The sequence below is a fragment of the Manacus vitellinus genome, unplaced genomic scaffold (genome assembly GCF_001715985.3).
Source record: "Manacus vitellinus isolate BGI_N305 unplaced genomic scaffold, ASM171598v3 scaffold_21_pilon, whole genome shotgun sequence".
Lineage (NCBI taxonomy): Eukaryota > Metazoa > Chordata > Aves > Passeriformes > Pipridae > Manacus > Manacus vitellinus.
This window is the reverse complement of record NW_021939546.1, coordinates 8,865,394-8,893,184: the sequence shown is the minus strand read 5'-3', so window position 1 is coordinate 8,893,184 and position 27,791 is coordinate 8,865,394. Positions and strand designations below refer to the sequence as shown.

The window sequence follows — 27,791 nt, the reverse complement described above, 5'->3', positions numbered from 1 at the left end:
AGCCCTCCGACAGCACCTCGGGAATTGCTTTGTCCTGACAGGAGGAAGCGTGGGCCTTGCTGGGCTCTTCCAGCTCGGAGCTGCCAAAGGAACAGCCTTTCCCTGCTCCAGACAGGCCGGAGCAGAACATATGGGAGCTGTTCGAATTGCTTCTCTGCTCCAGACATGAGTGTGCATATTTACTTCTAAAGGACTAGCAGGACCTTCCTGGGCGATCTGGTCTCATCCTTTGTCGTTAAAAGCCTAATTTCAGGCAATCCCCTAATAAATTTATTTATCGTTATTTTTAAAGTAGGTACTTTTTGTGCCTGCTGTTCTAATCAGTGAACTAGGGCAGAACTTAATTGTTTAACTATGTACTGACTGTTTTAATGCACCTTTGTTGCTGTGCTGGCACTGTGCTTCTCCTTAATGACTTTTCCCCTCTTGTAGTTTGTATTCACTGTGGTGTATTTATAGGCAGCATTCGTATCTCTCACCTTTTGATCTGCTAGGCTAAGGAAAGCTGGGTTTATTTCCTATTCCCAACATGCTTTTTTCCCCCCAGAGCATTCTAGGAGCTGTTATGTTTAAACTCGAATGATTCAGGTATCGCTTAACCCAGATAGCCCCGTGAGATACTCAAGTCTCTTGAAAATGATCTAATCCTTCCCTATTTTTTTTGATGCTTCTTCTGACACCTTCTTTGGCTGCTTCATGTTGTTTTCTTGTGCTTCAGCAAACCACTCAGGTTCTTCTCTCCAGTCATTTCTAACTGAACTTGTATTTGAAGTTCTTCATACTAATCTTGAAATACATGGCCTTATTATGTCGTTCTGATGTGGCAGTATTTAATTTTAGACCTCTCGTGATCTCTGCTGACTTTGTATCGCTAGCAACTTCAGTTGCACTTCTTGTGCCAGAATTGTTTATGTTAAATTTGTTAGTTTTGAGCATAATCCTTCCTTGAGTCTGGTTAACAAATTGCCTGCATCTGTTTTATTTCATTTAATTCAATTTAAATAGGATAATCATAAAGCTTTCTTAGTAACATAAATCATGGAGCTGTTTGTTTTTCACTGCCTTTCCTTTATTAGCACTCAGAAGAACTTTGATGGCTGTTGCCTGAGTTGCTATTTCTTAATCATTTTAAGAATGCTCATTTTAAGAAAGTTAGTAAAATTTTGGGACTGTGGAGAGGTGGAAAAGAGAAACATGATACATCCCACACCAAAGGCTCAGGCTCTAAATTATCTCTTATTTCCCTGCTAATATTTTGAGAGAAGGAACTGCCACAAACATAACAGAGACCTTACACGTTTGAGGTTTGCCATACTGAGTTGGGTATAAAAATCAGGGAGCACATCATAAACATGGTACTGCCAGAGCTGCAATTGCTGTTTCTCTTCCAGTGTTAGATGCTGGTTTGCTGAGGGGGAAAAAGAACCAACCAAACCAAAAAACTACTTATGAAAAGAAAAACCCCTTTGGTTTGTAATGAGTCTGGCACACAGAGCCATTAGGAACTGGATCTTTCAGGCTGGAGTCGGAAGGATCACAACACATACAGTGAAAAAGGCCCACACAACAGTGGAATTTACTTTTTTTGAAAAGTTAGATTGTAATTACTGACAGAAAACATCAGTTAAACCTGTTTCTTATTTTTTTTAGGTACTGTATAAGCAGGTGCTTGCTTGGTGGTGCTTCCCCAAAGGAACAGGATTTTGTTTTGACACACTCAGCCAGTTAATCTAGGCATAATGTTGGGCTTAAGATTCTCTAACTTATTCCAGGTACTCTAATATGTCCCCTCAAGCTCTTTTTTCCTCTTTAACTGCATTTTGAAATATATGTTGAATATATTTTAGTGGTATTTAAAGTCCATTCAAGGGGTTTTGAGGAGAAAGTGTTGGAGGATAATGTTCTTTGTGAGAACCTTTCCAGCTGCCCTGGTGTGAGCTCAAAGCTGAGCTGGTAACATCACGTTGAAGTGGGTTTTGCATTTCAGTTCCCCAGGATTGGATTACTGTCAAAGGCCAGTAGCCAGGCAGTTTACTGTCCTCCTGGACACTTTTGGTTTGTCTTGGTTATATTAAGCACTTAAAATGTTTTTTGGGTTTTTTTTTTAATAATTCTAATAAGCCTTAAAAAGCCCATTTAAATGCAGTTGTTCTCCTTTTTGTGCTATTCCATAAGCTAGCTGGATTTAGATGTGTCACATTACTCCTACAATGTATGTTTTAGCTAATGAAGGCACCCAGGCTTGCATAATTTTGTGTTTTGTGGAATTTAATTTTATATTTGTTTCCTGCCTACTTAATTAATATCATAGGATGAAAGAAGCTGTGAGTTTTAATGAAAGTATCAGAAAATTAAGAGGGCTATGAAAAAATAAAATAGCATAATGAAAGTTCTACTCAAATACCGCTGGATTCTTTATTAAATTTAAAAAAATATTAAATTTAGATGCTATGCTATGGTTGACACACGTTTATGGTCTCTCATTAGAGTATTAGAACCAGAATGTGAAGTGAGCTGAAAACAAATGGCAGGTTTGTTTTCAAGCTGACATTAAAAAGCACAGCTAAAGGAAGGAACCACTTAAATTCTGACCTTCTGAGAGCCTAAATACAACTTTAACTGGGCAATATTCTCTTTAGGTAAAGAGAAGCCGAGCCACCAGCTCACATAAAATGTTTACAGGCTGAGTTCAAGCTGCAATTGCAGTAGCAAACAGTCTAGGAAATTGTTTTTATGGTGCTTGTCAAAGTACTTTATTAGATACAGATAAAAACATTGTACCTCTGCCCAGGTTACCTCAGGAGCGTTTGTTGGGGCTGTTTCTTCAACCTTTGGGCAGCAATTTGAAGAAACATTCCAAATGACTCCTACAACTGGGACAAGTGGAGTTAATAAAAATGGTACTATGTTGTTTGCAAGGGTAATTGATCCCTCCTTCTGGGGTTTGTTCCTTTATTGTCTGGAGATGCCCTGGATGAACTTCTGAAGTGATTATATAAAAATCTAAACATTATTTTTAAGTGACAGATTGGCCACTTAGAGGTACTGGTTGAAAAAAAAATAGTTTTCTGAGTCATCTGCTAGTGGCCTATCTGCAGGGCTAAAAATTCTCTTTGGAGTTTGCTCACTGATAGATAAAAGTGTTTCAGCTTTTCTGGCAGAAACGGTGGAATGGTGCCAGAAGGAATGAGGAGAGCCAGGATTCTGGCTTTGTCACATCTGAGCATCCCAGTAGAAATACAAGAGCTGATGGGAGACGAGGATGTCTTTGCTTTAGTGGGAATGATTTTTGTGTGCCTCTGAGTAAGGATTCTGATTTTGGGTTGAATCGTCAGCTGTCATACCAATCCTGGGTGTGTGTATTGATTTCAAGTTACAAAGAAAATTTTCCCATTTCCTTTAAAAATGTACTTTTAATAACCAGTTGGCTTTTTTTCTCTTTAGAAGTATCTCAGGTGTTGTTGCACATTACAAAGAAACAGAAGGCATTCACAGTTCCAAATTTTGTCCTTCCTTTCCTTACCAACTTAGGATTGGAGGCAGCCAGAAGTGCTGTTTTCTGGTAATGTGAGCAAGCTGCATCACAAAGGAACTCCTGTTTCTGTAACAAAAAAATGTAATAATTAAGCTTAAAAAAATTTAAATACCTAGCAAAATTGAGACAAAGGAGTTGGAAGTTGAATGTCAAAAGCTGCAGAAAGAGCTTACATTTGAATAATTAGTTCCCAAGCCTGTACTTAAGTCTTCAGGAGCTATTAAATTGCAGTCTCTCATTGTTGTCAATAAATGATTCATTAAGGATAAGTTCCATTCCATCTTTGCTCTAATGTGGTACCTCCCAGTCTTCAAATATGTGCACCTTATCTTGGAAGACTTATCTCTGTAAACTTATTTATATTTCTTCTAGGTAACCTTTTATATATTTCTGTACTTCTGTGATGAGCATATTAAGCAAATGAAGCAAGAGAAGTTAAATGAGCTGGGAAAGAAAGGTGACATTATCCAGAACTTTCAGTATAAAAGGGAAGCTCCAATTTTTGCTGCAGATGAGATCTGGCACCGGTTGATGCTGTTATTTTCAATATTGTCTGGGGGAGTATGTACCAGTCACTCGGCCTCCTTTTGTGTGGTGCTGGGGATGATTCACAGTGCTGCAAGTCACTCTTTATGTTGATTAATCTGTGTGCCTGAAAACAGTGGGTTATTATTAGACATGGAATAGAAAAACCTTTTGAGACTTTCATGTATCAGTGTACAACCTCAAACTCTGAAGGAGAAGGTCAGGTTTATATTCTGCCTTGTCCTTTCTACCCAGGGTTTTGCTAGAGGTGATTTCCAGGCACAGTGTAAAAAGGAGGAACAGAACTACTGTAATAGATATTACTTCATTGCTGTGCAAAATTTGGAATTAAACCAGTTCTTTTTGAGTTTCCTTTTTTGATCTGAAGCTCTAGCTGCCTTTTTCAGTATGAAAAATGGCTCTTTTATATAGGAAATTTATCTGCAATATATGAAATTTGTCTGCATTTCTAATGTAGGTTGGTAGTAGACTTCTAATATGGGTTGACTTAAATGAAAGATTAAAAGAAATAACTTAAATCCAGGAGTAAAATTTGATTTTAAAATCTTCTTTTAGTCTGTCTCGAATGATAAATTTCCAGTAGACTTAATAAATTAGAATTATTTTTCAGCAATTACTTTTCTTCCTGTGGGAACACAGGCGGGGTTCAAGCCCAGCAGACCTGACTGGATGTGGTTCTGGGGTGACTGGAGAAGGAGGCTCCCAGCAGTTGGGCCAGTTGTTTATTGTGTGACCTGCCTTTGCCTGGCTCTATGGGACACATCTCCTTTTGTAATATTTACCAGACACAAAAAAGAACATTGTAGAGTAATGGGAGATTCATAGACAAGACAGAATGATTTGACTAAATCTCCTTTGTTTCATTGTGTTTTGTGTATGCCAGGAGGAAGCTTCTCCTTATTCTTTACTTGATATCTGTTTGAATTTCCTGACTGCCAACCTCGAGAAGTTCTGCACAGAAAGGCAAGATGGGACACTGTGCTTGCAGGAGCCAGGGATGTTTCCTCAAGAAGTGGCTGATCGACTGCTGCAGACGATGGCATTTCATGGTAAAAACAGTTATTTGTGGGGCAGCAGTGAAAATATTCTACTGGAATGTGACACTGCAGTTCTGGTGTACTTTCTAGTAGAATCTGCTGTTGCAGCTGTTTAAACTGTGTTCATTAATCTCTTAATAGAGAATTTTTGTTATTTTTTGGTTTTCCACAGTTTCAGCAGAATTCTGCGTTGCCGTGTAGATAGTTCTAAATAGGTCCTTTGTCTTGCCTTTATGATTTTAATGTTCCTTTAATTGAACATTCTTTAATCTTCTTTAGTCACTTCAGAAAAAACCCAAATATTTGATTCTACTACTTCTCGCAACACTCAAATATTCCAGTATCTCTCACAGAGCAATGCAATTTTCTTTGCTGTGTGCCCTTACAATTAAACTAGAAAATAACCTTGTGATTTTTAAAAATAGTTTCTCATCTCTTTGGTCACTTTTATTGAAGTGGAATTGTTTGCTCAAAAGCAGACAGTGTCAAGAGTGGTATAAGCACCTTGTGGTGTTCTAACACGTGGTGTACTGGCCTGTCATGTTCCCTGTCAGCACACCTCTGAGGAGAGAGCTGCCCTTGTTCACTTACTTTAGGCATGGTAAAGGAAAATCTGTGCCAATAAAACTTCTTACTATGAAAAATTGAATGTGTAGATTACACTAGAGAAGAGGCAGGAGGACCCATTCCTGGAGATCCTGGAGACTTTTGGTAAAAGATGAGACATGACACTACAAAAATTCCTGTACACACATCAAGTGCCCTACCCTATAGATGCAGATTTGATTGGGTCTTACTGTGCATACACTGGTGTTCTGGTCAGAAACAACAGAAGGAATGGTCCTAACAAAAGACAAGCTCAAAAAAAAATTAATCTTTAATATACTTTGCTTTCTGATAAGTAATTCTTTAGAGTAGTCCCAAGAAATCAGATTCAAGAAAACCGAATTACCAGAAACTTATTACCAGTGAGGAAGACAGTTCCAGATACCAAAATGTCACAAACACACAGAGGGCAGGATGGAACAATGTGCATGGCAGGGTAAACAGGTCAAGGCTGAGGAGGACCAGTGAGAGAGCATCAATCCTTAGATGAAAATATGAGCAAAAATGGAGAAGTAATTTGGTGATGCTTGAACCAAACTATTATTGTATTTATTGCTTTTACTTTTTCTGCTTGGTACCTGTTATTTCACCCCATGTTTTTGCAAAAAAGAGGAATGCCCTGACTACTACGTCAGAAATGCCCAAACAGTTTACTCTTTAGAAAGGTCTGCAAATCTTAACATTAATTTGACTTTTCACAGAGGCAATTACTAGCTCATGACTTAAATCCAGACTGTAGTGGCAATGATGTTATTTTTCATATATAATGCATTTTTATTTTGCTTTCTGTGTTAAATATGTGTGAAGATAGGAGGTTAAAGACCAGGAGTGCTGACATGTATAACCCTGTAGAGTGAAACCAGAAGGACATGTTCTTCCTACTCCTTTTGTGTGCAGGGTTGTGCAACTGTACTCTTCTAGTGGCTTTTTATAAAGCAGTAAACCTGCTGTTGATAAGATACCATGGTATATTCAGTGCATTTTGGGTAGTTCCATGCAGGGAACTCAATGTATTGTTTCAGTTAGGATGTTGTCTGCATGTTGCAAGAAAAGGCTCCTTAAGCATTCTCCTTTCTACAGAGTAAAAAGATAATAATTTCAAAAAAGGATTGTTGCATCTTCCTTTTTACATCTCTGTCTTTGTCTCCTTCTCACCCTTTCCTTGCCCTCCTCTTTCTCCTCTTTGAATCACTTTTTAGGTTTCTTTCTCACATTCAGCTCGTTTCTGAGCAACACTCCTACCTTCTTCCTGAGGGATGTATAGAACTTGATTAGCTTAATTTAGTGTATTGATCCTACTTATGAATTCAGTCAAATGCTAAATTATTCAGTTAAAGCAAGGTGAGATCAGGTCATTGATAGGTGGTGAAATCTTGAGGTTAATAGACCTATGGCCAGGGAAGAATTATACTCAGAAATTTTGAAATTCTGTTTTTAGCACAACTTCTAACAAGTTCAAGGAGAAAATCCAAAAGATGCAGGCAGCAGTGGGATTGTTTTTGAATCATATCCATGTTTTATTTATTGCGTGTTCCATGTTCTAAACCAAACAGGTGATGTGTACATACTACTCCTTCATATATCTATCCTATTCTTAAACCTGGAATTTTCCAAAAGTGAGGTCATAATCTTAAAAATGGAATCTCAAATACAAGATTTTTGGGATCAGTAGCGTAATGATCCAAGATAAACTCCCTTGTAACTAATTTTCTTTGCTAACCCTTTGGCTTCTTAAAACAACAGTGGTGTTCTGTAACACTGGAGCCAAACACTGATGCTGTTTTCCAACAGGGCTTCTGAATGATGGCACTGTGGGGATCTTCCGAGGGAACCAGATGCGTTTGAAACGGGCTTGTATCCGGAAAGCCAAAATCTCGGCCGTGGCCTTCCGGAAAGCGTTCTGCCATCACAAGCTGGTGGAACTGGATGCCACGGGGGTGAACGCAGACATAACAATCACAGACATTATAAGTGGACTGGGCAGCAACAAATGGATCCAGCAGAACCTGCAATGCCTTGTGCTGAACTCACTGACTCTTTCCCTGGAAGACCCGTACGAGAGGTGTTTCAGCCAGCTCTCCGGGCTGCGCGCCTTGAGCATCACCAACGTGCTCTTCTACAACGAGGACTTGGCAGATGTCGCGTCGCTCCCGAGGCTGGAAAGCCTGGATATATCCAACACCTCCGTCACTGACATCACAGCACTCCTCACCTGCAAGGACCGGCTCAAGTCTTTGACCATGCACCACCTGAAATGCTTGAAAATGACCACGACCCAGATCCTGGACGTTATTAGAGAACTGAAATACCTGAACCACCTCGATATCTCCGATGACAAACAGTTCACGTCGGACATAGCCCTCCGTTTGCTGGAACAGAAGGATATCCTGCCTAACCTTGTGTCATTGGACATTTCTGGCAGAAAACACGTGACAGACAAAGCTGTGGAAGCGTTCATCCAGCAGAGACCCACCATGCAGTTTGTGGGACTGCTTGCCACCGACGCCGGCTACTCGGAGTTCCTGACAGGAGAAGGGAACCTAAAGGTTAAGTGGGGGAATTAATTTCACTGAAAAATTGTGATGTACGGGAAAAATAGAACTAATCATGTGTAACAAATGTATGTGGGTGTTTCAGGAGGAGACTGTAGGTTCACTTTTTTAACTGTTAATTGTAATTACTGACTTTATGTCAAATTCCTACTTAATTCTGACACAAACTGCTAAATTTGCGTGATACTATTATTGTAAGAAGTACTTGTTTTCTTTTCTGATCCTGATTTAACATACCTAAGAGAGCTGAACTTTGTCTAGTCTGAAGTCATTTAGTGGAATAATATTCTCTGAATTCCAACACAGTGTCTCTCATAACTCAGTGTGTAAGAGGTGGAGGTACAATTTGCATAAGCTTTGAGCAGTTCATGATTAACACAGCAGATACAATAAAACTGAATAACTCGGCTATTCTGACCTGTTACAATATTTCTACCCACCTTGAAAGGTCTTTTGGTGATGAACATGTAAGAAGCAATTACTTAGGATGAACAACTTCCTCTTCTTGAACAAATCCTAAATTCCTTAGTCCCTTAGGGTGAGACAGTGTTTGCTGAAGTGCATTTATTTATCTTTTAGTGCCAGGCAACAAGACATCATTCCCTGTTCTGTAGAATATGGATGCACTTATTGGAGAATGAGCCTGTCCTGTCCCTACTATGAAGGGGTCAGAATTAATGAAGAAAGAAAGAGATGTTTTAGGCAAGTCAGTGGTATATCATCTTTAACTCTGAGTTTTGTTTGCTGCTGTGCCATGAGGATGGAAACTGCAGAGAAAATGAGGAAGAGTGCATGTGTCCATAGTTTAGTCTGTCTCCTGTGGGAGCTGTGTTTTGCACTTCAGTTTTAAAATTCACAATGCTCTTGTTATAGGCAAGTGGAACAACAGCTACGCAATTTAATTTTTTTTTCCCCTGAAACTTTTGAAATTTGTTACTGGTCGGGTCACTTGAGTACTTAGTTGTCACAGTGAGAGCAAAGTGTATGAATGTTGAAATGGCTGGTCAGAGAAAGCAGGTTCCCCTTTGGTGTGATGATGTACAGCATCAGGAAGTTATACCTCATGTTTGTTATAAAATAATTCAGTGTATTCCTCCTGTTTAAAATACATGCTTCAGAGAATTTTCTGTGCTGTGAAAACACAGGAAAGGAGAAGGTTCTAGTAATGTGAAAATCCCAATGGACTTGTGGCAGTGTAGTTAACAAAAAGCAGTTTGCATTTTATTTTTCTTTTTTTAAGACATAGTTGTCAAGAAGAGACTGTAGGCTGTGATTGTTTTTATTTCCTTTTTTCCTTTTTTTTTTTTTTTGGTGACCTAAATTCATTAGTAACTCTACTGAAATATTCAACTGCTTAGTCTAGATGCTGTTAAAGAATAAACAGGACACAGTACTCATGGAAACAGCAGAGGTAAAATGTTACTGCCTTTACAGCAGTCCAGTGAAATTTGATTATGAACACCAGGCAGATATTATAGTTAAGAACATGAAGCCAAATGGAAATACTTCATGTAGGGTATAATTGGCTGCAGAACATGTCAGTAAATATGATTGCCCTGTTCTAATCAGCAGAAAATATAAAACAAAATCCAAGATGTTTTCAATTCTCTCTAGGCTGTAATATATTTCTGATCCCACAAGTTTAAAAAAATATGTCTCTATTCAATACAGGATGTACAGAATGTGACACTTTAATCTATGAACATTTGCTTTCCTATGTGTGATGCGTTAAGGAAAACAAGTTCTGCATGCTGCCCTAGGAATTTTAAAAAACAGTGATTGCAGCAAAGATTCATTAAATAGTAGGACTGAGGAACAAACCATCCACAGTTATACAACTTACAGTTATAAATAGATAAAATATAGTTAAATAGAGAATATAGCAGACTGGGCAGTGAAAAAAGTTGCAGCCAGTTGCTGATTTAATATTCTGAACTTAAAGCTCATGTTAGTCAACAGCTCAGCTTCTAATGCAGTCTTTGCCCAACTTAGTTTGTTGTTTGGTTTTCACATGTATTTCAAGTCTGGTTTTAAGAATTACTTCTTTTGCAGGGAGCATGAGTTAGTTCTCTAATATGGTGCTGGAAAGCCTTTGCTACAGATACAGTTTATAAGAAACTTGATGCAGATAAAGAATGGATTTTTTTTTTTTTTATTTTTGCTGGAACTAGAACCAGGGCGAAAAAATGACAGCTAAAACACCATCAGTTTATCAGCTGCAGTGACAGAGCATTCAGTTACAAACAGTGCTTGTAGGCATTTGGGGCATCATACACAGCTTTTGGTAGGTGTGAAGTGCTACTTTTACTTAATGGTTTCATACAGTTCTGCTTAAAGACATGACTGAGGCCTAATTTTGGCTTACAACGTGACTTCTTTATGGAGAAAGTTTGCAGATTGTATAGTTCTGGATTATCCAAAGTTAAAGCAATCCAAAATATCATTGCCTTTGAAACTGCAGCTTTGCACTTCTTGCCAACAAAAGTTTTTAAAGTAAAATGATGGCATCTTGAACTAAAGATTATTTCTGTGCTCACAGGTGTCAGGAGAAGCAAATGAAACTCAGATTTCTGAAGCACTGAAGCGTTACAGTGAACGGGCCTTCTTTGTGAGAGAAGCGCTTTTTCATTTATTCAGCCTGACACACGTCATGGAAAAAACAAAGCCTGAAATTTTAAAGGTAAAATAATATAGTTTTGATGATTGTCCTGCATTGTTTCTTAAACTGAGCTCACCCCCAGAATCTTGGTATAAATTATTTTATAGGCTTTTACATTTTTGGTTGTGTTTGTTGAGATTAAAATTGTAATGTTAGATAAAAATTAAAGAACTCTTTAAACAGTGGTGATGTAGAAGACACCCTGTGGCATTTTATGTTAGGTAAAGTGGATCTAGACTAATGTATAGTATCTAAATTAATTTTTTCACATAACTTTTAATATGATATGAAGTTTTCTTTATATGCTGAATTCTTTCAGTAGAACATAATTGGATCAAATCAAAGGTCTGTCTTGTCTCATTCACCAGACAGAACTGTGCCTTCTGCTGATGCTCACAAACAGTAATAATAAGTAATAATAAGTGACAGTTTTCTCTAAAGTCACCTTCCAGTATGACAGCAAGTGAGTAAATATCATTGGTGTTCTATATTGGGCTCTATTTTGGAGCCTAGAAACTTCCTTAGAAATCCATTCTAGGCATTGGCTTTCCATGTCTGGAACACCAGAAATGGTTAATTTTTGCTGTAGTAAAAAGAGGTATCAGTAGGACACATGATTTTTGTTTTTCCTGTCCTCTTTGGTGTTGAACAGGTGGCCTTGAACTTGCTGGCCTCAATATCAGAAAGACTTTGTCAATAAATAATCAACAAGAAAAGTATTCCTAGGTGGGATCACAGTCAACATACCTAGCCAAAAACAATTCAGGAAGGAGTTGCAAGTAATCTGTTCTGACCTAGCAGCTGAGGATGTGATTTGAAATTGCTCATCACCAAACAAGCCACCACATTGTTACCATTGCACTGCAGACATTCTGTCCTACCTCATTCACCTCTGAAAGGGTTTGGTGATTTCAGCCCAGGGTGTAAAGCAAACCCTGGATCTTTCTAGGAATTTTTTCCATTCCATGCAGCCTCTCTTTTGAGAGCTTGCTGCAAGCTGTGCAAAAGGACTTGGAGCACTAGAAGTTGTCAGCTTTGAATCACTGAACAGAAGGAAATGTTCTTCCTGAGAATTTAAATCCCACCAGATGGATTTCTCACTGAAGTGACAGGGAGGCAAAAATTGGGTGCTGGGAGTCAGTGCTGTGGCCTCAAGCAGCAGCAGGTTGTTCTTGGGATCTGTGTGCAAATATGTAAGTCACTAAGGTGGGCAAAACTCTTGTATTTCAGCTGGTGGTGATTGGGATGAGGAATCACCCCCTGAACTTGCCCGTGCAGTTGGCAGCCAGTGCGTGTGTGTTTAACCTGACCAAGCAGGACTTGGCAGCGGGAATGCCCGTGCGCCTTCTGGCCGACGTCACTCACTTGCTCCTGAAAGCCATGGAGCACTTCCCAAACCATCAGCAGGTAAAAGACAAAATTCCTTTGTTTCCTGTAGGATTCTCTGTCTCGTGGATCTTAACAAAAGGCTCATGACCTCATGGAAATGTGTTTAATGATTCATAGTAAGAAAATATTCTGAAATTATGTATGTTTCTGATGAAGGAATTCTGTTTCATTTCTCAGCTGCAAAAGAATTGCCTTCTTTCTCTATGCAGTGACAGAATCCTTCAGGATGTTCCATTTAACAGGCAAGTTTTATGTGTTGGTTAAAATTATGTTAAATGTAGGATTGCAGAATATTTTTCTTTGTCTGTTCCTTCAGAAGCTTTGTTTCTAGTCTCAGTTTTGGTCAGCTTAAATCATTCCCTTGTGCTGAATTTACCTGGCCTATGTTATTTTAGGCCTGTGGACCCAAACGTATACCACTGAATATAGGTCTGAAAAAATCCTTTGGTATACAGGTATTTTTTACTTCAGCTGGATGGGTCTGTCACTGATGGCATGTAACAGAAGTCAGGATTTTTCTGGGCATTTCTGTGGGATTACTTTTTGCAGTCATTTTTCTACTTAAATATTTTGTCCAGATACTTTCAAGTGTGTTGACCTGATGTTTCAGAAGATTGTGCCAAATTTTTCCTCCTTCTTTGGAAGCAATTCCTCTATACTTTAATATATAATTAGAAATAAGAGAGGCTAAGCAAACAGCTCAAAGCTGGCAGAGGCTCATGGAATACCTGCAATTTGACTGTATTTCTACTTTTTTTGATATGGGGCATACTTCTTCCAGTTTCTGTTGTCTATGCACATCTTTCTTTTACTAAGACTTCTGAAAATTAATTCTATTTTTAACTTCCAGGTTTGAAGCAGCCAAACTTGTTATGCAGTGGCTGTGTAATCATGAAGATCAAAACATGCAAAGGATGGCTGTAGCCATAATTTCCATTCTTGCTGCAAAGGTATGAAATTTAAGCTTTGAGATGATAGGATAGTATTTCTAGAGTCTAAAAAATTGTTGATATGGTTTTGTTTGTTTACAGCTTTCAACAGAGCAAACAGCTCAACTTGGCGCAGAACTCTTCATTGTTAGGGTAAGTCAGATACTTCCCTGACATCCCATCCTCTCCAGCTATTCCTGCTACCAGTATTCCTGAGATACAAAGTAAACATAAGGAGATAATCTGTTCTTAGAGTTCTAACTTGTGTTCTTGTGAAAGTTCTTTAGAAGGGAAAAGCCTAGAGATTTTGTTAGAGGTGATAGCAGAGCCAGTGGCAAGGAGATGTATTAGCACAGATGAAAAGGAACTAATGTGGAAAAACTTGACACAATTAATACAAAGTGTAATAGCAAGACTTCTCTTGATTTGAAATCCATTGTGTCAGGTGAAATATGCTCAGGGAGAGAATATTTGAAGCAAATGCTTCGTGCAGTCAATGTTTGTGTGGGGTGCAGAGTTCCGTGGGTGGCTTTGTGTCGTCCATAGTGGTGCTACACATGTAATTACTGTGAAAACAAGGGAATTCCTTTAGAAGGCAAACATGTGCAGAGGGGAAAATTTAATAGCTGTTTTATTTTGTATAGTTTACCCCTAAACACGTAGATCTTTACTCTGCATGTAAATGCCAGCTGTGCATTACCCTGGTTGGTGCAGCAGAAGCAGAGGAGCCAGTATGTATTTCAATACGCAGTCATAACCGGGATTTTTTGATTTCTATTTTTCCAGCAACTTCTACAAATAGTTAAACAGAAAACAAATCAGAATCTTGTAGATACCACCCTCAAGTTCACACTGAGTGCACTTTGGAACCTCACTGATGAATCTCCAACAACATGTCGGCACTTTATTGAAAATCAAGGGCTAGAACTTTTCATGAGAGTCTTAGAGGTGAGGAGTGCAGTGGTGGTGGTGGATTGTCAACACAGGGTTCTAATTGATGTGATTTCAATAATAACATAAATGGTTACCTGTTGTTTGTCTCTTTTTTCTACAGTCTTTTCCATCTGAATCATCCATCCAACAGAAAGTTCTTGGACTTCTGGTGAGATGAAAAAGAAAAATCTGAAATACATACTTCTAAATATTAATTTTGAAAGCGTTTTTTTTAACCCTATGTTAATCTGAAAAATTCCCTTATATTTTTATGTTCTTCTTTATTTTTTATAGTGTGTATTATTCACAACTGACACATTTTTGGACTGTTTTATGCATTCTTCAAAAGTTTTATTGAAATTTGATGTTTACAGTAAATAAAAGGAGCTTATAAGAAAGTACAATGAGCGAGGCTTCATGTGAGTCCAAATGCAAAAAGCAGATTGATAGTCAGTGGAATTCAAAATTGTGCACTGCTGAAGTTTCCTGAAATTGTTTTTTAGAATGTTAAAATCAGCCTTTAATTTAGTGTAATCTGCATGTTAATGGCCTAAAATTATTTTATGAGAAAACCTGTTTGTTTTAAGACGTATTCCTGCATTAGGCTGGAAAAATTTTCAACAGCAAAAGTACTATTTTGGCATGCAGTGGTCACCTGGATGTATGAAGATCTCATCCAGGTGTTTATATATGTTTACAGTCACAATGTAGCTGAAGTTTATGTTTATCTCCTCACACTATATTCTTTATGTTGATATTCTTTTTTTTTTTTGTTTCCCCCCCCTTCCAGAACAACATAGCTGAAGTTAAAGAACTCCATTCTGAATTGATGTGGAAGGACTTTATAGACCACATCAGTAAATTGTTGCACAGTGTGGAGGTGGAAGTCAGCTACTTTGCAGCAGGGATTATTGCTCACTTGATATCTCGGGGAGAGCAGGCCTGGACGTTGAGTCGCAGCCAGAGGACGTCTCTCCTTGAGCAGCTGGTACAGAAATGATGGTGAATTTTGTCATACTCTCTTAGATTTTTTTCAATGTTTGTATTTAACAGTCAGTGTTCTCGGTTCTGTGTTTTGCAGCATTCTGCCATTTTGAATTGGCCAACCCCAGAATGTGAGATGGTGGCTTACAGGTAACTACTGTCTTGATCTAGAGTTTGGAAAATAAACTCAACTAGATTTAAAACTTGTTCCCAAAGCAGAGTGAGCTGCCAGTCAGACATGGTTTCATCCAGTGGAAAAACACCTATTGGCTAAAAATATGCAGTGGGCTAATTTTCCCTTTGTGACCAAAGAAGGTTAAGGACTCCTGTAAAATAAAAATATGCTGCTTTTCTGTTAAAGGTATTCAGCTGCAGGCCTAAAAAACTTAGACACAAAGATTAACTAGTAAGGTTATCTTGGCTCACACCAGATCAGCGCTGTCTGTCCTAGGTAAGAAACTTAAGGCCAAAAAGCACAATTAGATAATTGCTGGAGATCTAATACTTACATTTTCCACTGCTTTTAGTCCTATTTTTAAGGAGCAGGAGGCATCCAGATCTTATGGTAAACACATAACATATCCACTATATCTGATTTTTGTTAATAACTGCCTTCAACTAGAGTTTTAGATGCAGCAGGCCAGTGTCTTGATCAGTGTCTCTCCCAGTTAACCTATAGCTGAATGAGCAGACAACATGTCACCTCTGAAGTAATGATATCTAATAGCAAAGCAAGTAGCTGTTTCTCTCCTCTTTGTTTTAACAGGTCTTTCAATCCGTTTTTTCCACTACTTGGCTGTTTCATGACACCTGGTGTCCAGTTATGGGCAGTGTGGGCCATGCAGCACGTCTGCAGCAAAAATCGTATGTATTGAGATCATATTACCCTTCAAATTCTTCTTTCTTAACATATTCACTAGCATGAAGTGGGAAAAAATAAGAATTCCTCAGATATTCACTCCTAATCCTCTAGAGAAGATATATTTGGACCTTGACTAAATGGGGCAGAAAAAGAAAGTAGTAAAAGTTCCTTACATCCTTTTTATTTACTAGAATTTTACTGTTAGGTGCCTAATATTAATTCCAAAATGTGGATGTATTAAGATGAACTACATTTTTTGCTTGCACAGGTGTTTTTATTCAGAAATGTAACTATTAGTAATGGGCAACAGATTTCTTTTAAGTTAAGAACAGTGACCATAGCAGGTGTCAATGTCTCACTGTGGGAGCAGAAATGCTGGGTAATCCTGCCCTAATCGCCTTTTGCAGTAACTTGCTGGGACAGAAAGGTCACTTCCTTAATCCTTCCTTCCCATCTACAAAATGGGAACACCAGTGTCTAGTTTGTAAAATGATTTGAGAGTATTTGATGAAAGTGTTGGGAAAGGAAATAAATCTCCCAACCATATCTAAATGTAAGAGTGGACAAACGTTCCTGGCTTTTAATACTGGGTTTTTTGGTTGGTTTTTTGATTTGAATTTTTGACATGAATGTGTGTATATAAAGCAGCTTTCCTCTAAAGTATTAAAAGTGTTTTCTGTGCCAGTTTTAAATCTTCTTGACAGCAATATATCTGGGCTTGTTTATCGCTGTCGCATAAATCACTATTTCTGCAGTGATAAGGCATCTATTCAGGACCAACCAATAAGATGGCAAAATATATAACTGCACACAGAATACTGTTTGCTGCTCTTTATAGAGCTCATAAATATAATGAGCTACTGTTTCCAGGGTGCTGCCCAGAAATCTGAGAGGGCTCTTCATGTTGAAGTAGGACTGTTCTGACAGAGCTGTTTTACTGGTCAGACTCTGGATAACAGATTTTGATTAAGACCCTGTCATTTCTCTCTGTCCTTTAGTCCTGTTAACTTGGTACTGTCCTATTTGTTCTATTTATTTGTAGCATTTCTTTTGTGCTGCCCTAACCTCTGAGCTTTCAACATGCCACAGGGGTTTGTATTGGCATACTCCTGATTTGAGATCAAGGCAGTTCCTGAAGTTTAGTTCTGATGGTAGTTGATGCCAGAAGCTTCTGCACAAAGTTGCAGAGAAGCCAAATGTTTGGTAGCAAATGTAATAACCTACTCTGAGGGAAAATGTGTTTAATTCTGAAATATGTAGATTTATTTTGGGGGAAAATCTTCAGCTGTTGGTGCTTGGCTCCAAGGAGGCTTTTTCTCCTGGAGAGGAGATGCATTTTATTTTGACCCGCTCTTAGAGATGAGGCTGGGAAGTAATCTGGAATTAATGGGGTTTTTTTAATTTTTTCTTGTTTATTTTTTCTCCTTTTGCTGTTTGCCTATATCATATTCCCCTCAATGAGCTAACTTCACTAAAATATTAGTAACACTGCAGTAAATGTGATCCCCAGTGAAATGCTGAACGTCAGCACTTAACTCTGGTGTTGCATCACGGAGATGAATGGGGAAGTTGGGCCTGGCTGAGGCCTGTGGATTGCATTACAGTCATCCTGACCTTTCCATAACAACCCCTGGAGCCTGCACATTACATTCACCACGCAGCTCTTTTTATAGTTCTTCCCTGCTCTCAGTGACACCAGAGCTGCTGGAGGTGCAATTTCAACTTTTTGAAATCAACAGTGAAAATGGAAGAAACCCTGGAAAGGCATTTGTAGCAACTTGTTGCTAGTTAAAGGCCACCATCAATACTATTTGGCAAAGTGTATTTGAAGGAACTAGTTAGTATTCATTCCACAAGCCTGTACAAATGGTGTGGTATATCTGACACCATTTTTTGGTAACTGTTCTGTACTGAGTTTTTTGGCAAAGGTACTACTTTTACCTGGATACTCATAGACACTACACTACTTCTTATTCCCATTTTTTATAGTCTCTGTGTGTGCACTTAAAATGCCTGCAGAGGAGATGGGGGAAAGAGAGAATCCTGTGCACATTACAGGGCACTTTCCAGTCAGTTGAGACAGGTTTGGTAACAGACCTCATTACAATCTGAGTCCTGTCCAAGTAACTCTTGTTGTGTTGTCACTTGCTTAAGTACCAGTGCACTTCTGTGGACACTTTAGGGAGTGTCCTAAATGTTGCCTGGAGACAAAAATGGATTTGAATCGGTGTTTACAGTATCTGCTACCTTTACCCTAGATAATTCTGTTTTTAATTCCCTTTCTATAATCTCGTTACAGCTGCCAGATACTGCAGCATGTTAATTGAAGAAGGTGGTTTACAGCATTTGTACAACATCAAGGAAAACGTCCAGACTGATCCCCATGTCCAAAGGATTGCCATTGCCATCCTGGACAGTTTAGAAAAACACATTATGCGTCACGGGAGACCCCCACCGTGTAGGAAACAGCAACAGAGCAAACCAAACTGAAAGCTGCAGGTAGAGGAGTGTAAAGTATTGTCTCTGTAATAATCCCTTCTGATGTGTGTGTAGTTGGAGTAATTTGTAATATATTGGTCACCATTAAAGTGATTTGCCAGTAACTGTGGTACCCAAAACCATGTGTGGAAACCTTTGCTGAACGTCAGCTTTGATGGCAACCACGTGTGTGACTTGTCAAGGGTCAGGCTTGAGCTGGTCATAAGGTGGGGTTAGTGCTGCCTACCAGGAGATGGGACTTGTACAGATCAATATGCACATCTGAAAACAAGACTTGAAGGAATATCCTGTTTTGTGACTCCTGGGAGAAAAAGTTATTCCATCCCTGTGATTGCTCTTCATAACACTGTTCACCAGTTTGGTGTTTGAATAGAACTGTGTGTGGTTGTGAGATCCAACACTCCTACAGACTAAACCACAAGTCCCGTGCATGCAGGTTACAGTGAGACTTGTAACTAAGGCGACCAAAATGTCCATTGTCTCATAACCCTTCTAGACACAAATGAGGTCTTCAGCTTCCTTTTCCTTTTGCCTGCAAGCCATGTTCTTTTGTTTTCCTTACTGCTGGAACAATGCCTTTTTGCAGTTCACTTCTCCAGAGTCCTCCCTGCTCTTAGCAAGGTGGGGACCACATCATGTTCAGGGAAAGGGGAAACCCACTCAAGTAAAGCAGTAGAAACAGGACTAAAATGAAACAGTACTAAAAGGATGAACTAAGTTTGAGATTTTAAACTTTATAACAAGAAGGGAGTTTTGTTGTTGTGTGACTACTTTTAGTTGTGTGTGATACCTTTTGTTTTTAGAATACTTGGGAATAGGGAAAGGAGAAGGCTCATTAGAGCAAAATACTGACTTGACTTCATCATGAAGGGGATTGCATGTACTCATCAGAGGCCCAGGATATTTGGTCACCTTATTTATAAGAGACTAATGATTGCTCTCGTTTTCTGTAAATATTCAGTCAGTATTGTGCAGTGAACTATATTTCCAAGTCATGGCAGTGAGTGTAAAATACACCCAGTGTTCTATGTAAACCCTGTGTCAATGGCATTGTTTTGTGGAGTGTGAAATTTTACATGAAGATGCTAATTGTAACAACTTGTTCCTTTCTTGGTTACCTATGGGTTACAAATGATGTGTCCAATGAAACCTATTGCACAGCATACAGATGCCTGATACAATGCAAGTGATGGAAGCAAACTGCATGTCCATTCAAATTCAATTTAATTTCAGGTATTGTTTTTGTTTATCTGCTTAGTCTCTGTATTTCCATGGCCACTGATTGATATTCAGAGATACTTCTGTAAATACTTGGGAACTGAGTTTAAAAAGAAAACTTAGGTTTGGTAGCTCATGAGCAGGGATGGCTCCTTCATGATGACCATATTTTACTATTTTTAACTCCTTCCTTCTCCCAGCTCCCATCCTTCAAATAAAAATATCACCTCTAATCTTCAATAACATTGTGTATTTCAGCAACTTCAAAAGGTGCTCATCCAGTAATTTAACCAGTGTTTTCTCATTGTTTTTTGTACAAAAGTATAATTTGGCTATAATTTCATGTGTGTATCTGGCTATGTACAGTTTTCTCAATTCAGACAGAAATTCAACTGGCTGTAGCTTTGAATTATGAAGGTGGTTTAAAAATTAAAAACAGCCTACAAGCTTTTACCCCCCACCCTTCTGAGATGTCTGCTATGGGACTTGTATAGAGTTTCCATTACATGAAGTGGAACACAAAACTTGTCAAAATTGGTGTTAATAGAATAAATATAAATCAATTGCTATAAGATTTTAAAATAAAGATGACAACTCTCCTTACAGTACTGTTTTTTCCTAATAATAGGAGAACTTGCTGAAAAGCATCTTAACTAAAACTGTGCAGAAAAAAAAGTACTACTCCCTGCAGCACAAAATGCAGGTGATAATGGCATCAGGCCACAGCTGTGGAAGACATGTCACTTCATGAAGTTCTGCAACCAGCAAGCAGAGAGATTCTGAATGATTTTTCATACCCTTTTTCTTTTGCTCCCACACACTTCAGGCAAACTGTGAGCAGAATTCTTTCAAGCTGAAAAATATAAATTACTACAAGGTATAAATCCACTAAATTTACTTGTATGTGCCACTTACAGAAAGGTCTCTTCACACCCCTGTGCAGCTTCAGGAGTTTCTGCCAGGGTACAATAATTCTGGAAGCAACTTTTAAACTCTTGTATCTCACCTCTAGCATCTTTTGTGAAGGCTGAAGATCCTGACTCTGCTTTATCTTTTCAGATCTTTACATAGAAAACTTGCAGGTGTGTAATTTGTTAAGGTGACCTCACCCACAGAATTGTTTGGGTAACTTCTGGCACAAGTGAAACTGTGGTTTGCTTTGAGACAGTCATAGCATGAAGTGACAGCCAGTTCCAATGTGGTAAGCCATACTTAGTAAGTATATTTTGGTAACCTATAAAGTGTTTACTAAAACCACATTTGCTTCCTAATTTACTTTTGCTTGAACTCTCAGGTCTAGGGAAGTAAGCACTTTCTAAGTTGTCTTTCTCTTCAGTGTTTGTTTTTCCTAACAGTGTTTAGGTGCAGCATGTTTTCTGCCTTTTTTTTTTTTTTTTTAATTTCTTTATGGTGAGCCAAAGCTTCTCCATATTCCTTACTTGACAAATGTGTGAGAGCAACACTGGCTCAAGATGTACGTGCCTTAAGGATCAGGTGTACAAAGTTAAATCTTTATTGGAAGATTCGTACAGAAAAATGATCCAGTGGAGTATTCAGAAATGCAGTCCAAGGCAAGGGGTTAAGTGCACAGAATGGTGTCATAAAAATTATCCCCAAGAAATCAGTGGGTACTCTTCAGTCCTACTTTACTTTCTAAAAATCAAGGGGAAGCTAGAAAGTGTTATTTGCCGATAAAGCGCGGTGGTCGTTTCTCCCTGAAGGCAGCCATCCCTTCCTGACGGTCTCTTGTGGGAATATTCTGTATTAAAAAGAAAAGCAGAGCAAATGGTATGTTTTCCATTGACAAGTAGATGTGGTTTTAAGTCCTGGCTAATTTGGCAGTAGTGGTGTAAGACTAAGGTTGCTTTTCTTTCAATACTTTAAGTCCCAACTTCCACGTTTTGCGATTAGGAAAATAGAGACTGGGTTCTAGAGTAACTCACAAGCAAAGCATCTCAGACAAAGACCGTAGAACTATATGGGAAAACAGTTTTCCCTAAACTTAATGCTTTACCATCTTAAAATACACTGAGAGGCACATTATATTGTAATAAAATAATGTACTGTATTGTTCCATTAGTTAAGACAGGTACGTGCTCTCAAAACTTGGCACAAAGAAGATTCCTCACAGGAGGAATCATTTTTAATTTGTCAAAACCAAAACCACTTGTAAAGCTCATCCTATAATTAAAATACAGTTGTTCCTTTCAGGAGTGAATTCTGAAGGTGACCTACCTGGGCATAGCACATCCCCTCAATAGCCATCCCTGATGCAATGTCGACCTGGGGATGAGAGGGAAGGGTGAGATTTGTCAGAAGTACAGCCCTCAAAGCTCTTCATAGTTCTCAAATTGATAAACATTGACTTGTAGTACAGAGTGACCTTCACTCCTGCATTAGAACTGCAGTGTTAGTGACTAGAAGAGAAATTCTGCCCTATTAATTTTATCTTTAAAGAAAATCTTTAAAACCTCTGCAATGGCTTTAAATGCCTGGTCTAAACATGGATTATAACTCATCTATTCTGAACATTTTTACTGTAGTAATTTGTGAGAGCTGCTCGTTTGCTTCATTCACCTCAATATTTATAAAAAAAAATGTATTACCTCCATTCCTCTGTTTATTGCCAGTTTTCCCATTTTCACAGCAAATGGAGCCTTTATTAAAAAAAAAACCAGAAACCAAACTACAACAAACATTTAAAATAATTAAAGCCACATTCATTCATAATAGAGGAATTGTTATATCATTGTCCTAGCTCCAAATGACCTTCTAGTCTACAAAAATTTGCAGCAAGTTAGTAAGTATTTTTAAAAAAATTTAAAAATCAGTGTTTTCTGCAGTTCACATATGTACATGGTGAAAGGTTTCAATGTGTCCTGCAGGGCTGCATGACTGCAGCTGGGGGTAAAACTGTCCTGTAGGTTAATCAGCTGGATGTTAATGCTTGTTCCTACAGAAATTGCATTCAGAAAGGACAGTTAAGAGACTTAAACGTGAGGAACCAAGACTTCAGTATTTCCCAGGAAGGAATTTCAGTTGTTGTTTGCTGTCTTTACGTTGCCCACATGAACACCACACTTACCTGGGGAAGGGTTTCTTTAGCCAAAGCTAGTGCTCTCTGGTAAGCTGCATCTCCCTCGCTGTTCTGTGGCACTGAGTGATTTACCAAGCCCATGGAGAAGGCCTGTTGTCCATCAATCTGTCTGCCAGTGAAAATGAGTTCCTTTGCAAGACCTATTCCAACACATCTGGGCAGGCGCTGGGTTCCACCTTAGGATAACAGTGAAAACACCTTTTCTCATTTCTGAGAAATGCCCCACTAGTATTCTGGCTCCTTAGAAAACCAGGAGGTTTAAAAAATAAAGGCATCGTATAACCACTAGCTGACTATGTCAACATTTTTAAAGGCATCTGAAAAGCTTCAGCATCCCTTTTGAGTATTTCAATAAACAAGAAAAGGTATAAAGGGACTTTCCTAAATTCAGAGCAAGTCTGAGACAGGGTTTGGGACAGAACTCTTGATTCATAGATCTCCTGCATCACTGTAAGATGCTACTTCTAATTTACCTCCAAAACGCTTAAAGTGCTCCAATGGCAAAATATTTACTGTACAGCTGAGAAAGTGAGACTGAAGATTGAGTGCAGGTCACCTGCTCCAGGAAGAAGTCCTCGTGTGGTCTCAATAAGGCCCATTTTAGCTGATGAAGCTATTAAAAAAATAAATGCAGGGTTAGTTACTTTTTGATTTGTATAACTACAAGTTTTCCATACTGAACTGATTGATAAAACTACAAACTGGCAATACTGAACTGGAACTCCATTTCTCCAAGTAGCCAGAAAGTGAGTACTACAGTGTTTCACCAATGTCCATCTCAAGTGCCATGGGGGATGTGTGGTATGGCTGCTTAGCTCAATGTAGCAGTTTTATCTAGAACAATGAATCTTGTGTCCATACTAGATAAAATGTAATGGATGGAAGCACAGAAACAGAAAAAGGAAAACTTCCAGTCCAAACTGATTTAAATTGGGAAGGTTAGATCTAGCCAGAGTGCTGATCCAGAATTACATTCCAATAACTGTTTAATTCTACTAATAAAGTTTTCTAAAGGAATACTAATCTTACCTAAAAATAGGCTTTACTTTTTAAGCATGGAAACTGCTTTTCCAGTAGTAACTAAATGTCACAATTTCTGAACAAATGCTTCCTCATTTCCTGAACTGTTTTAAGTTCCTCTCAAGCTTCTGGATTCCATTAACAGTCCATTCTCAAGCATGTAAGTTCTCTTTAAAATATAGTCACTGATTGCAGGACGATTCCTACATGGAGCAACACCAACCTGCCACTCGAAGGTCACAGGCCAAGGCCAGTTCTAGTCCCCCTCCCAGCGCGTAGCCATCGATGGCAGCGATCGTGGGCACAGGCAGGGCAGCTGCAGAACACAGCACAGGTTACACACTTGTGTTCCAGAAGTTCTCTTCTGGAATTTGAATCCTTAAACTCTAAAGCTTTTAGTCCAAAATTGCCCAAGAACTCATTTTCTACTGCAACACAAAACAGGGTGAACTGTCTCCCTGCAGACTGATCACATCAATGTCCAGCTGCTGCAGTTCAACAGTCAGAGCAAAGATGCCATCCCAAGTCACGGTCACGAGGATCAGTTTTTCTGGTGTTTTTGTCAGCCAAGGCTCCTGAACTTGGTAAACACTGTTGTTACCTCACAGTTGAGCAACGTGATGTATCTGGAGATTATCTGCTTGATACCTTTCCAAATATTCTGGGAGCTGGATGCAAACTTCAGACGTGTGCTACTTCTGTGCTGTAACCACCCCTCCCTGACTGCTCCTGTGGGGTTTTTAATTACTGCAACTCTGATTGGTATTTTAGTCAGCTTTCACTTTGTTTTTTCTCTCTAGTGAGAGCAGAATAATTCATAAATAGGGGAAGAAAATCAATTGCATGAGTCCATATTCCTTTTAGAAAAAAAAAGAAAAAAAAAAGAAAAAAAGAAGAGGGAGTGGAGGAGTTGTAGATACAAACCCAAACATTCCACAAATCCATTTAGCAAATCCATTCAGAGATTCAAATCCATGTTGTTAGGGCATTGCCACATCATGAGAGTTTCAGAGCATGTACTGGAAGTGGGACAACCAGCACAGCTCACGTTGTCTAGCACTGCCTCCCTAGGATTCCACAGAACTGGATATAAATGCTTTGCCATAGCAGGTATTTTATTTATTACACCCATGTGTGTGCACTGCTCTTGTTGTGGGTAAGGCAGTACTGAAATGCATCTTGTCCTGGGAGTGGCAGCAGGAGAGTTAGTATTTTACCAGATTTTTGTTTCAGGCATAAGCTGGAGTCATTTGGGAAGCAACTCCTACATGGATAACCTGCTGGTTGTCCTCTCCTACAGCATGTTTCACTACAGGTAGTCTAGGATAGCCTTTCCAACTGAAATAAACCTTTACCTATTTCATCCATGAGATTTCTCAGCCTTCTAACAAACAGTCCAACTTCTGCATCATCCATCTTTGCACGTTCCTTTAAGTCTGCTCCTAAATAACGGAGAGAAAGGTTAGAATCCAGGAAGAGACATCCAAACTGTGTTCCCTCCTGTCCCTCTCAGAGGACAGACCATTTCATTTCAGAAGTTTTGAACTACAGCATTCTGTAGAGGTTAAGTAAGGTCAGAGGAGGTCAGTGTGGACACTTGGGCTGCAGCAATGGGGGGTGCTCCTCTGTGCCCTATCCACAGATTCCACAGAGGAACACCAACCACTGTATGTAAGGATGACAATCCATAAAACTGGAAACAAGAACTCCAATACCAGAGCACCTGTGCTTGAAGAAATGGAAAACAAATAGTGGCACCATGCAGCCTGTGTGGCTCACTGTGTCACACACATCTTCATCATGGAAGCCAAGAGACAGACAGCTGAGAGAACAATGTGGTTGTTATTTGCCACACAAAAAATTGCCTATTTTTCTTTTAGCACACATTTTCTGCTTGATCTGATCACAGTCCCAAGAGCCATCATGTTTTTTGAGCACAGTTTGCAGAGCCTTTGTTACTCACCTGCACAAAACACACCTTTCACCTGGCTCTTGAACACCACCACACGCACCTTCTCATCGAAGCGGAGCTGCTCCAGGGCACTGAACAGCTACGAGGGAGGGAGGGCAGACAAGGGGGGAAAAGCTTCAGGCATAAATTAGAGCAAGCTCCTAATAATATATGATACAAGGGTTTCCTTTTTGCCCTGCAGGTGCCAGGATATTTCTGGAAATCATGTAAGTGGAACCAGCAGGATCTTTCCGTGACAGCCTCAGAATGATGTGTTTCCCCATCTCTTTTTTCCTTCCACTCAGAGATGAACCTTTGCTGTACCTTAAACTCATTCCCCTTCCTGTCAAGGCATGAGCTGGACTTTCTCGAGGATGTATTATCCTTGAACAGATCACCTGCTAAGGTGTGACAATGAGTATGTTTTTGTTGTAATTACACAAGTAAGGACATTAACTTGCATCTGAGTTAAATTAAATTAAATTAAATTAGCTAACTTCAATAACTCCAGTATCTCTGTCCAGTCCACATCTGAGATACTGCACAATCCCTTTTTCTCCAGGCTAACCTGCCTTGCCCTGGTGCCATCTCCCACTGACCTTCAGCAAGGGATAAGATTTTGTTTTACATTTCCTACAACTGTTCTTACTGCAGTTGGTTATTGATCACAATTCCAAACACACTTACAGGCCAGGCCCATACTCACTTCGTTTACAAATACTTTTCCCAGTGAATTTCTCGCGTGGGGTCGGTTCATTAGGATTTCAGCAATACCTTGGTAATAGGAGACAATTTCAGTTATACTTCATTTAGTTCTCTGACACAGTAATTCAACTGGGAACAATATCTGCATGTGCTGCATCTTCTCTTCCCTGAAAATGCATGTAAAGTATTTTCTAAACCAATCAGTTATTTGAAAAGTAGAGGTGGCACACCATGTCTACAAAACCCAGTTATGCAGAAAAACTGTAAAATTCAGCAGCACTGTAAATACTGTAAGACTTAGAAAAATCAACACAACATCCAAGAACATATGTCTTAGAATCACTGCAGAAACGGGGGAAAAAAACCCAACAAACCAAAACCCAAATGATCCATCTTAGATTTCTCTTTTGAATGTTACTTAATTTAGTTTTTATTGTACAGTCTTACTATGTTAAAGTATATTTCTTTAATGAAGAAAATTCTTGGGATTGCTGTTGGCATGAGAACAGCACAGACTGGTCACTCTCAGTTCATGTTCCAGAACCGCTAGGAAATTGCAGCTCCATTATATTTAAACTTAATAAGCTCATCAGTGCAAAAGACTCCACTAAAAGTTCCTAAGTCCAGGCAGAAAAATAAGGCCAAAGTATGTATCTACTTCTCCCTTGCACTTGTGACTTGTAAATTATTATCCAATGGCTTCTGCGTGCCTTGGAAAGAAAAAAATATCCCGTTTCCTTGGCTGGACTTCTGCTCACTTCCCAGGCACGAACGTTCTAAGATGCTGTTGCTGCTGCTGTAGGTGCACAGCTGTACTTTGCACGTGTGTATTCCTTTGCCTGTGCCAGGGGCCAGCTACTGAACCAGACACAGGTGACAGCAGCACCAGCAAAAGACACAGCTGTGGGAACTGTTCACGGGTATGTAACTAGCAAAACTACCAAGAGGTGTTTAGGAGCTCTTGCAATAGTTACACAGAAAGTAAATCCATTGGCAATCTGAACCAAAACTCAAACTGTTTACTGGCTCTCATGCATAAATGTGCACGGACATGCCCAGGTCCTGTGCTACCTTTAGCGCTGTACATTGCTGATATCAGAAAAATCTAAGGTATGCAAACCAGAACTTCCTGTGTTGAGCTCTCCTGCACGCATGACTTAAGAATATGCACCTAGCCGTTCATTTGGCAGGAGCGTTCTCGGAAACAAGTATCAAGACATAACTGAAAGCTAAGATACGACGGACGACCTGGCTTCAACCCGCGCCCTC

At 39.1% G+C, this 27,791-nt stretch overlaps 2 protein-coding genes across 2 annotated transcripts; one reads left to right on the top strand and one right to left on the bottom strand.

Annotated features, from left to right (window-relative positions):
- Nucleotides 1–6: 6 nt before the first annotated feature.
- Nucleotides 7–19,565, top strand: LOC103758895 (protein zyg-11 homolog B). Its single transcript, XM_018072206.2, has 15 exons — nucleotides 7–291; nucleotides 1,651–1,772; nucleotides 4,965–5,130; nucleotides 7,516–8,270; nucleotides 10,816–10,956; nucleotides 12,166–12,342; nucleotides 12,502–12,566; nucleotides 13,175–13,274; nucleotides 13,356–13,406; nucleotides 14,040–14,201; nucleotides 14,308–14,355; nucleotides 14,977–15,174; nucleotides 15,268–15,320; nucleotides 15,937–16,034; nucleotides 18,332–19,565. The coding sequence occupies exons 2-15, from the start codon at nucleotides 1,740–1,742 to the stop codon at nucleotides 18,520–18,522; spliced, it is 2,238 nt and encodes a 745-aa protein (XP_017927695.1). The 5' UTR covers nucleotides 7–291; nucleotides 1,651–1,739; the 3' UTR covers nucleotides 18,523–19,565.
- A 1,674-nt stretch (nucleotides 19,566–21,239) lies between these two features.
- On the bottom strand, nucleotides 21,240–26,683 carry ECHDC2 (enoyl-CoA hydratase domain containing 2). The gene is made up of 9 exons (XM_029959640.1): nucleotides 26,524–26,683; nucleotides 25,830–25,917; nucleotides 25,222–25,308; nucleotides 24,090–24,182; nucleotides 23,403–23,459; nucleotides 22,835–23,022; nucleotides 22,356–22,406; nucleotides 21,985–22,032; nucleotides 21,240–21,508 (listed from the first exon to the last, which is right to left on the bottom strand). The coding sequence occupies exons 1-9, from the start codon at nucleotides 26,572–26,574 to the stop codon at nucleotides 21,431–21,433; spliced, it is 741 nt and encodes a 246-aa protein (XP_029815500.1). The 5' UTR covers nucleotides 26,575–26,683; the 3' UTR covers nucleotides 21,240–21,430.
- Nucleotides 26,684–27,791: the final 1,108 nt, after the last annotated feature.